The sequence below is a fragment of the Pollicipes pollicipes genome, unplaced genomic scaffold (genome assembly GCF_011947565.3).
Source record: "Pollicipes pollicipes isolate AB1234 unplaced genomic scaffold, Ppol_2.1 Scaffold_4002;HRSCAF=4701_pilon_pilon_pilon, whole genome shotgun sequence".
NCBI lineage: Eukaryota > Metazoa > Arthropoda > Thecostraca > Pollicipedomorpha > Pollicipedidae > Pollicipes > Pollicipes pollicipes.
In genome coordinates, this window is record NW_023596420.1 from 40,499 (window position 1) to 50,952 (window position 10,454).

Sequence of the window (10,454 nt, forward strand, 5' to 3'; positions counted from 1 at the left end):
GTCCTGGATGCCGATGCCGCTGGACATCATGAGCCCCTTGTCCGTCTGGAAGGACGAGAGGAAGACGGCCTCGCCGCTGCGCGACAGCCCGTACGTGTCGTACATCATGATGGACTGGTAGTTGAACGGGCACGCAGCGTAGTCCTTGGTGTTGAGGTACATGAAGTCGTCGACGAGGCCGTTGTGCGCGCGCACGTACAGATACTTGTCACGGTCGGGTCGAGAGTGCGCGTGCGGCAGGCCCAACACGTGCCCCAGCAGGTGGACCAACACCGGTTCGCTCTCACAGTCCTTCGCCAGCACCAGCACTTGATGGGAGCCCGTATAGCCCAGCTGGGCGTAGCAGCCCTCTCCGTACTTGATTTCCAGTGTGCCGGACTTGTCCTCCTTAAACTTGACGCAGGTGCCGCCTGACCAGCGCGCCATGGCGTGCTCCACCAGCTCCTTGCTCGGACCCGGTGTGCCGATCTTGTACTTGACCGTGTTGCTCGGCCACGGGTTGGCGACAAGCGGTGCCGAGGAGGATGTGTCCGGCTGCAGCGAGTACCGCTTCTTCTGCGCCGATGACAGCAGCATGTCGCCCTCGTGCAGCTTGCTGCCGATTGGCCTCCACAGGTTGAGCATTAGCAGGTCTGTGGAGCATGAGATGTCAGGGTGGCTTTGTGTATGGGGCGCGGGAGGAATGCATTGTTGGGCTACTGTCTGTCCATCTGATGATGGATGTGCTCTGCGTTGTATCGATGAGTACCGTGCTTGCATTTAATACGATTTTAAGGATACTGTTATGAACATTGCTGATGCGCGGATTATAGTCGGAGATTTGGACGCTGAAAATTCTTGGTTGCAAAAATATCGTATTAAACGATTCGCTTGAAGTCTTTAAGTAGTGACATCATTTGATCCCATAATCACCTAATGACCGCTGACCACCAAGCCGTGTAGAAGTCTCCAAAACGTGTTGAATGGTTAGCTCAAAGAAGAAAAAAGTAGGATAAAACAAATCTTGTAAAGCCACGTGCTTAACGGATCTAGATGGCATGTTTGATACACAATGAAGCCAGCACGTTGTTGATTGTTACTGCATCACGTGCTGGTTATTTGCCTCTGTCTGGGATGGCCTGCGGCTTGTGGAGCGGCGGTCGCTCCAGGCCAGATAAAAACAGAGCCTGGGTAGACCGTCCCGAGTATGACGGCAATATTGTATACAACTTTCGCCGCAAAATTCCGCAGCTAAGCTGGGACTTCAAGGTATGATGCCAGGGTTCACACAGCAAAATCTGCTTAATGCGGGCTCTCGTTCTAGAAATGTATCCGATCACTATAGTCGGACTACATTCAGATAAATTAAAAATGTGCCCAGGTGGAGCATTGCACACTGCTTATAGTCGGCTACAGACTAGTGAGGAAAAAAGGAGCATGCATGAATGAATAGACGTTACGTAATCTTGCACTTTTATGTCTAAGCTGCTTACGTTTCCTGGAGGCGATTACACATACTGAATTGGGTCCGATTTTCTCATGACAAAATAACCGGCTTTGATGTGCTGTTGGCAGATTTAAGCAGGCGAAGGATAAGACACGAGGAAGTTTTTTTCGGTCTCATTCATTTGACGCAGGGAGGGTTTAAATCGTTGATTAAATTGTTTACGGAAGAAGTAATTTTATTGTTAGAAGTAATTTAAGTAATTAAATTGTTTACGGAGAAAGATTCCTAGAACAAAAAGACCGGCTTGCTTTTGCCAGCAATGTATGTAGGAGCTCTAAAGAGAGTAATGGGATTTTTTATATAGCTGAAGTCCTCTTGACCAAGCATTTTGTGCCAGTGGATCCTATGGACCTGCAAAGACGCACTGCGTGTCCCCCTCTTTTTGTGCTCCATCCCTGCTTTGTTTTGTTGGATGCATACATGATGCTGTTGGGAAATAGGCAGACCAGGCAAAGCACAGACACTGCAACAGCCTGAAACGTTGGTATCGAATCAGTCGCCTCTCATGCATATTGCCTGGCATGATCCTTGCTCATATCCATATCTAGATGCGTATGTGAGACATTAGATCATCGATGTACCTGGTGCCAGCTCTCAGCCAAGAAGGAAACCATATCTGTGCTGCTCAACGTGAACTCAAGATTAAAAGCCGTCAACTCAAGATTACAACCAAAGACAACCCGTTACGGCTCCACCACTCTACCTACCTGGCATCGCCCGCGCACATACAATTTTGCGATTTATGTACACGATTTGTGTTACCGTCATGTCATTGCGAACGTTCAGAATACGATGCGATTGCGATACAATATTTTCCATAAATCGTTTCACGCAAGTTATGTGGACAAACAAGCAGCCAAACTCTCCTTATTGTTCCTAGATACTCTTTTGGGCTTCACGTGCATTACATGCCACCTAAATGTGATCAGTCTTGCTGTAATAGACCGTTAGCATTTATTTGGTCAAACATCGGACGGGTATAGCCACCTGTGGAAGGTATATTCCTCGAGTGGCCCGCGATTCGTGCCGAAACACCTTGAAAAATCCGCTCGTATCGCCACTGTACATGCGGGAAATCAAATCGTGAAAGAAGCTTGTGGTATCACTGGCCTACGATGACTCCGTGTCCTTTCCATCCCTAATTATTGTACCGAATCAGTTTTACGCACGTTTTGCTACTAGCATGCGTGCTTCGCTCAGCTACTCCACGCCCAGACTCACTGATTAGCTCACTGGCCAACCCGACAGCACGAGATTTCCGACGTACCTGTGGCAGACATTGGAGGGCTTGGTATTCCTTCATGTAGTCTGCTTGGTTTTGCAGACTGATGATGTCACCTAGGCCTTGGTGAATAAGCATTACTGTCAAACAACTTCGTAAAGTATTCCAACATTCTGACCCGCCATGGGTTGTGTGTTCAACAGGAAACAATCACCAAGTCGCGGGTGTGCTGCTAAGATTGATCAGGTATTGCTCAGGTGCATCTCGACTATGAATTTGTCCTGTTGTTTTCCATAAAATAAGTGAGTAAAGTAAAACAGGCTCAAATCCATTAACGTTAAACGATTTTTAGAGGGTAGCTTATTTGTCATTCCTGATCTTCTGAGGCCAAGCACGCGGATATTTGGTGCCAGATCCTCGCGTCAGTAAGTGATGGGAGAAATATGACAAACATTCTGATGTCTGAAACACCAGGTTTATTTCAAACTGTCACCACCGCATACCATATATGGCGTAAAAGCGGTTTTATGCAATCGACGAAAAGTCGATGACAAGCACCCATCAGGGAGCAAGAGCCCGGGTATCAACTACTTAAACGTTGCGTAAAGAGCGGTGAACGTCTCAGGAGTTGTGAAGCTAAGTGCTAATCATATTGTTATCTTAAGCTTCCGTTATGTTACATCTTGATAGTCTAACGCAGACGTAATAAAGATTGGTATGCACATCAAAATCGATAAATAGCCCAGCGTGATTATCATCGTCTAGATAAAAAACGAGCACTGGCCTGAATGTGGAATCATAGCTGATAATGAATATCGCGTGCCGAGGTTCGCACATTTTGACGGCTCTACTAGTGGCAGTTCAGTCGGAAGACTTTGCAGACTCTACAGCAGCCGCACAATGTTTCCTGCGAATGGGGGCGCTTGCAGATGACAGGGAAACGTTGGTCGCACCCGACATCCATCCACTCGCCATCGAACCAGACGATGGCGCAGGCGTTCGGAGACTCGTTGGGTTCGTCCGGAAGCCCGTATGCCCCGTAGCGGTGGAAGTTGGTGAACCGCCCGCGAAGCACCACCACCCAGAAAGGCCGACCGAGCCGCGCCGCCTGCCGATGCACAAATGCGTTTTTCCTCGCGGTGAGCACCGCGGCGGCTATCATGCCCTTGCTCTGACAGTACGTTCCATGCCTCCGCGTAGGTCATCTCGTGCTCGTGTACGTGCCAGCAGGCGAGGCCGAGCTGCGTCGTGCCGGCAGGGCAGAGGACCGGACCAACGGCGCCTGGCAGGGCGGACCCTCGCCTCGGCCTACCCGTTGAAGCTGTCAGTGCCACAGCCGTCCCAGTCGAGGCGGCAGCCGGTTGCCAGCGACGTCGGCGGCGTACTGGATGCGACAGCCGCGCACCGGTGTCTCACAGGACGGACGGCAGCAGCACGCCGCACGGCGCCGCCACCAGGCCGCGGCGCGCCGCGTCGAACACGGGCGCAGTCGAGCAGCGTCTCGTCGCGCGGCTCGCCGGCCGTCCAGGCGGCGCGCGGCACTGGTGTCTCATCCTCCTGCCAGCGCCACTGGAGCTGCGCGTTGCGGCGGCTGGCGCCCGCCCACAGAAGACCGGCGTTGGCCGCCGCCGGGAGCGACCGCCAGCGGCGCTCGTCCCCCTGCCGCGCCGGCCGCCACACCGTGGCCGCCGCGTCCAGCGCCTGGCACGCCCGCAGCGCCGCCGTCAGATTGCGGGCCGGCTGCTGCTCGCTAAGGCACGCCGAGCGCTGCCGGCCGGCCGCGTCGCCCACGCGGCCCACGCTGGCCCGCCGGAACCCGGCGGGACACGTTGCTCGTGGAGAGTGACTGGCGGTGAAGTTGAACGGCGCATTTGAAGGCCGCTGTTGTGGGGTCTTGGACGGCTGCTCGCGCGACACGTGCACCATCCGCGTGCAGATGGCCGGCTTGGAAATTCGGCAGTCGGTGTCGCCCCACTTGCCGTTGCCGGGTCGTCGTGCAGCACCCGGTGTCGCATCAGCTCCACACAGCCCTCGAACCCACCGCCGTCCGGCTGCCGGTAGAAGCCAGGCGTCTCGCTGGGCAGCATGTTGGTGAAGTGCGCCGGCTCGCCACTCAGCCAGGCCCAGATGACTCCCGGGCCGGCCGGTTCGCCGCGGGGGTGGCGTACCATGCGCTGCCGCGCCACCGCCCCGATGTACGCCGAACGCGTCAGCATGCCGTACAGCTGGTCGTTGTGCGCCTGGCTGTAGACGGTGGCCAGCCGGCCGCCGGCGCGCGCGCAGGTGCGCAGCGCGGCCGCGAACGGCAGCGCCGGCGTCAGGCTATGGCAGAGGAGGTTGCCGCAGTAGCGGAAGGGCAGCTCGTCCGGCCGGCATCCAGCCGCCGGCGTCTGGAACGAACGCCAGACGTGGCTGTTTTCGTCATTGCGTGGAAACATGACTGCATTCATCGTCGCAAGGTGAATGTGAGTGTATGCGCCTAAGAAATGGAAACCTGACAGGCTGAGCGGCACCGGCATACTTTTTATTTGACTTCCGATGGCTGCGATGGTATTCCGATGGCCCTTGTATTGGGCATGCGCGCTGTTATCACCGCGACCTCTCCGGCTAAGGCGAGTTTTTGACATCTCCTCAATACAGGCAGTCAATCAGACGGTCATCACACGGCCTAGAACTTGGTTTATCTTTTGCAGGAGAACCAAGGCCTTGAAAGTGTTTTTAGCGACATCGGCTTGGCGCAGATGCACGTGTTGAGCTTTATAACCTCGCCGGAGCAGAAGGAGTCTGTCGGAGCTCACCCGCTATTGCGAGATGAGGCTGTATTGAACGCATTAAACGATCATGAATAAGATCATGGGCATGCTCTCTCGCAATGCGGCGCACTGCGCCAAAGCTGGCGTGGTTCGTGGTGCTCGCTCAGTAATGCGATGAGCCATTTACAGGCTTAATAGGGGCGTAAAAAATCTGACTTCGAAAGGTCAGCGACGGACGCGCGATCTGACCTGACAGGGAAGCATCTGATAGGCTCGAAGGATGTTACTTTGTGTGCTTGGGTAGGAGGCAACATCTTCAAATTTTAACCTGGGACTTTTGACGATGCGTGGCAAGACAGGCATAAAGAAGTCGCAAGTATGATTGAAACCCCCGATATTCTCAAGGAGATGTGACTCAGGGATCAGATGAATTACTTAAGATTGCATGCAAAGCTACAGATGTCCTTTAAAAATATTAAACGCGCGTTTTCAGAAAAACAAGTGAACGCCATATATCCTCCCTGGAGAAACGTAGAACGCGTCATTCCATATATTTTCAGTGGTTTGAAGGCTTCTCATCTCGCCTGCCACCCACCTGACTTTAGCACCTGGTATGCCCAGTACCCGCCTTCCCTCCACAAAGATTGGTAGGAGAAGGGTGGCGGGGCCAAGGGTCTTTGTGGTGTAAAACAGGCTGAATATAGCCGTCATGCAGCAAATGTGACGTCTATCGTCGTTTAATCAAAGTTTCCTTCTCACTGGGTTGCAACCCAATCCCTGAAGCGGGTAACGTAGAAAATATTTAAACTTTATTATTAATTTCTCGACAACGATGACGAACTACGTATAGTTAACTTCCCAGGCTTTTGCAAGCTAAGACGTACGATTCGATTGTGTACTATGAAGACAGCTCGCGACGTTCAACATGAGTGATTCGTTGGACCTCCGTAGACCTAGTGAGCTCCACGTAGTGAGCCCCGTTTAGTGAAAACAGTTTTGTGTGGACAATTTCTGGCGTCAGGAAGACTGCCCTGCAGTCCCCTTGCATATTCAAGTTCACCTTAAGATCTAAAAATGAAAAAAAATGCAGGATACCCGTCAGTCGACGACGGCCGGCGAGACGACATGCGTGGAAACATATATACCAAATAATGGCATGCATAGCATGCACAGAAGAACGCATACATGTATCATATCAGCGACACATATGCATGAACCATCACGTTCTTGACCGGTTTTGGTGCCAAATAAAGACAGTAATCGCTGTCCCAACTGATGGTCACCCGATTAGGTCGCATTCAGATGATGTTTCCGACGAGGGCCACAGCCACGCTTGGATTCCAAGGACAACCAAAGTCTCATGCTTTGTCACTCCATTGAAACAAAATTGCTGACTTATCACCGATTTAACACAAATATGAAAATATATTTATGCATTGAACCGCCGGTGTCGTCACTGGACTGTATGTTTGATACACAACCGTTACTAAAGAGACACGTTGCCGACTGTGACAAACAAATCGTCTCTGGCGCAAAACAGTGGTCGGCGGCGTCAGAGCCGACCCCCGGTGGCTGCCTGCATCTCTGATTGTTTATCCATTCGATATCATTTGATCGTGGCTCTGGTACTCTCGAAATGATTAGCATTAAATTGTTTTTGACTTTTAGAAAGTGATTTCGAAATGGTCGCATGATCATTTTTTCCATGACACTTGCTAAGCAGACTTGTTAAGTGTACCCGTAACCTACCACTCACGTTGCGCCTCCTAAGTTCACCACATATCTTTCCATTTAGATTTTTGCCATACAGCACTGCGGATCGCTTCTTTGCGGCTTAGAACAGGGGCGATCTCATAGCCCTGGTCAGGGAGGAGGCACAGGGTTGACAAAGCGCCCCCTGGTGGTAAAAGCCCTCCCCCCCCCCCCCTCCCAAGAACATCTATCACTAGATTTGGCCCACTTGGTCCAAGACGGGCATGATTTGCTGCATTATGTTTGCATTCGTAGCTCCTTTTATTGGAACAGAAGCTAGATCAGCTACGAGAAAATGCAGTTCTGTTTTTAGTTTTAAATCAGTGATAGCTGGAGGGAAGGGATGTTGAATGGCTGCATGAAATAACTTGTCGGTGATGTTAACTTACTATATGACGTGAACTCGCTCTAAGCCGATAGGACTCAGAGGCTTTGTCAGAACTCTCTCTAAGCCGATAGGACTCAGAGGCTTTGTCAGAATTTTCTGGGGTGTGTGGAGATATTGATGGACCCGTGAACGTTGATTACATCGAAGTGGGTCCACGTATTAGTATTAACATGACCAACCTATGTTTGTCTGGAAATATTGAGCCTCCAGTCAGAATCGATTAGGGAAAATAGATTATGTACCATGGTTTTGATCACGCGCGCTCGCGAATCTCAGAAACAACAAATACAGACGCCTGGCGTTGCAGTGTCCTGGCGTTGCGTTGCAGTGTCCGCGAGCCGCGCGACGTCGGTCCCCGGCGCCTACCAGGCGGCGGCCGACAATCGGACGGAAATAATGACGCATCGGAAAGAAGTACCTGTGAACTGTGTAGACTACCTGTGCGCCTAGAAGGTGGTTCTGACGGGCATTTCACCTGTGCGTTTTGAAACTGATAATACGAGCGAACTGGCATTTACAGCACCGCGAACTGGCGCTGGAATCTAGTGGCGAACCGGAAGAGCAAAGGTAAAGCCTCATGCTGTTGTGTTGCTTGAACTGTTAATCTGTTCAGAGGACATTCTCAACATTATCAAGGTAAAATATACGCCCAGTCTAATCTTTGAACAACAAAAATATGCATTGAAATCCTCGCAGATGGTTCAACAATTGGCACAGAGACTACATTTCGGCTTAGCAGGCCCTCAGCTGAGATGTGGTGGAAGCCCATCGGTCCACACTGGAGGTCCTGACAGACATTCTTGTTTTATGACGGATGTATGGGTCCCAAACGGTTATGTTCGTGGGGAGCACAGCCAGGTATGAAGTCCTTTGTAGTCTCAGTATGGTAACAGCATCGGTGGGCTGGGGCTTACGCAGTCAGTGCGTGTAGATGAGAAACATTTGGTGCATCGTATGACGTAATGAAACACCGAACTAATTTGGACACAATTACTGGTATTGCTGTTGTGCATGTGTACCCGTTCGTTTATATTAATTCGAGACTTAATTTCAACGTTGCGTTTGCGTATCACAATGTTCTCGCCACCTACTCCTAAGAAATATATGTTGGGCTCCAATCCTAAGCACGGCCACGGACCGTTAAGAGCGGTCATATAGCAAACCCGCCCTAACTCTAACCCTAAGCCACCCTGGCCAATCCTAATTCCCAAACCCCGAAATGACGTCGTAGTTCGGCTTGTGGCCGTTTTGAAACAGCCATATTACAGCCTACTAATTTCCAAAGCGCCAAAAGGCGTTGTTGATCTATTCTCGGGTGTGGTCGGTTCTCAAGAGATCGCATTGCGGCGTGGCGAGTCTTTTTCGACGCATAACGATGTGGTTGTTAATCAGCAATCCTCTACCCGATGTAGTTGACGCATCAGGAGAGGACGGTGGTGTTTGGCTCTTGCAATTAGTCTTCCTGTAAGCAGTACCGTAAATTGACTTGGAGCAGTATAAGATTAGTGATATTTATATCGCACTTGGGAGTAAGACGTTTGGGCTGTAAAACCATAAAGCCTTTTGAAAGGCTCTAGAACGGAGGATGCTCAAGTCGGATTTGGGAGTTGGATGCGAGAGTAATTACCATAAACCGGTGCAAAATGATCAAGCATGGTTATTTGAAAACAACTTTTCACTGATCCTTTGTCACCAAGACAATTTCTTCACTAGATATAGATCTTAAGAGAATACCCCAAAGTAAGAAGAACTATCCCAAACTTGTGTTTGTTTTGAATCCATTAGCGTCAGAACTTAAAACATGAGTTGAAAAACGGCATTACTCTTAGCATGTTTCATTGGAACAGTCAACCCACAAAGTCGAACCCCATTTTCGTCATGCCGTTTGTCTTAGGCAAGGTGTGTGGGAAGATAATCATGCAAGCAGCCATACATTCGCGGAAAATTCCTTTTAGCTTATCAGGTCGTCAGCACAGTGGGTAAATGACTTCAGCACAGTGTGTCAAAACACGACTTGACATATCACAATGTGATCGTTTGAGAGCCGCGCACACCCCGAAAAGAGGTCTACAGCGTCGCGTGACGTTTTGTAAATTACCAGAGCGCGATGTGGCTGTTTCAAAAACGAAAAAAGCTGAGCCTTGATATCACGTCGTAGTTTGAAAATCAAGGGCTTGCCACATCGCGAAGTGGTCTTTTTAAACGAACAGTGAGCGTTTTCGGGACTGAAGCCCAACATATATACCAGAGAAATCTGCGGTCAAGAACTTCTCATGGAACATAGGATACGCTGGCACCGCCATCACGACAGAACGACTTCCACCGTTTGCATCCTGAACCTCCAACCAACGAGCCGCGAGCTTACCAGCGCCTGGAGCGATGTCGCTCGTCTAGCGTGACCCAGGGCCAGAGAGAGCAGAAGCAGGGGCCGTAGAACCGCCATGTTGACCGCTGCTGACCGGCTGGACGGAGCGTCGGTCTAGCTGTGGCCCCACCGGCGGCGACTCGGCGACCCCGTGTCTGTCCTGGCTGGAATTGGAGTCTCTGAGCTCGGGGAACTGCGGGCGGACAAAGCACGTGCAATGGTGGTGTAGCCGGGCCGGCTGGCGCCGTGGCTTGTCAAGTTATTTCCGCCGCCACTGCAAAGAACTGTTTCTGCCTTCCCGGCGCATTTTTTCCAAGGCACACATAACCTTATGTTCCGGATTTCCCCGCGTTTTAAACTTGCTTGCCATTTGCCGGGCCTGACGGAACGCTCGGGTACATGAACCTTGCTCCGCCATTCCGTCACCACCTGACGATCACATTTCTGAGACACGTTAACCAGGGTTGTGGGAGACCATCCGGTCGGTG

The 10,454-nt window shown here is 51.1% G+C and overlaps 2 protein-coding genes across 2 annotated transcripts in view; both read right to left on the reverse strand.

Moving 5' to 3' along the window:
• Positions 1-2,765, reverse strand: part of LOC119093334 (astacin-like metalloprotease toxin 3) — an 11,783-nt gene extending 9,018 nt beyond the window's left edge. Inside the window, exons 1-2 of the mRNA XM_037216282.1 lie at positions 2,754-2,765; positions 4-632 (exon numbers count right to left, since the gene is read on the reverse strand). Of these exons, the coding sequence (XP_037072177.1) occupies positions 4-624 (621 nt within the window). The 5' untranslated portion in view covers positions 625-632; positions 2,754-2,765. The remainder of the gene's footprint in view (positions 1-3; positions 633-2,753) is intronic.
• An 827-nt stretch (positions 2,766-3,592) lies between these two features.
• LOC119093335 (uncharacterized) lies at positions 3,593-10,072 on the reverse strand. Its single transcript, XM_037216283.1, has 5 exons — positions 9,967-10,072; positions 4,688-5,098; positions 4,188-4,265; positions 3,681-3,816; positions 3,593-3,615 (listed from the first exon to the last, which is right to left on the reverse strand). Exons 1-5 carry the CDS (start codon positions 10,042-10,044, stop codon positions 3,593-3,595), a joined length of 726 nt encoding a protein of 241 aa, XP_037072178.1. The 5' UTR covers positions 10,045-10,072.
• Between the last annotated feature and the right edge of the window lie 382 nt (positions 10,073-10,454).

Coding starts and splice junctions, on each gene's coding strand:
- LOC119093335 (XM_037216283.1), bottom strand. CDS start 10,044: ATGGCGGTTCTACGGCCCCTGCTTCTGCTCTCTCTGGCCCTGGGTCAC. Junction 4,266..4,687: donor TGCACGACGACCCGGCAACG/GCAAGTGGGGCG, acceptor TGGCGCTGGCAG/GAGGATGAGACACCAGTGCC. Junction 3,616..3,680: donor CGCCATCGTCTGGTTCGATG/GCGAGTGGATGG, acceptor CCCCATTCGCAG/GAAACATTGTGCGGCTGCTG.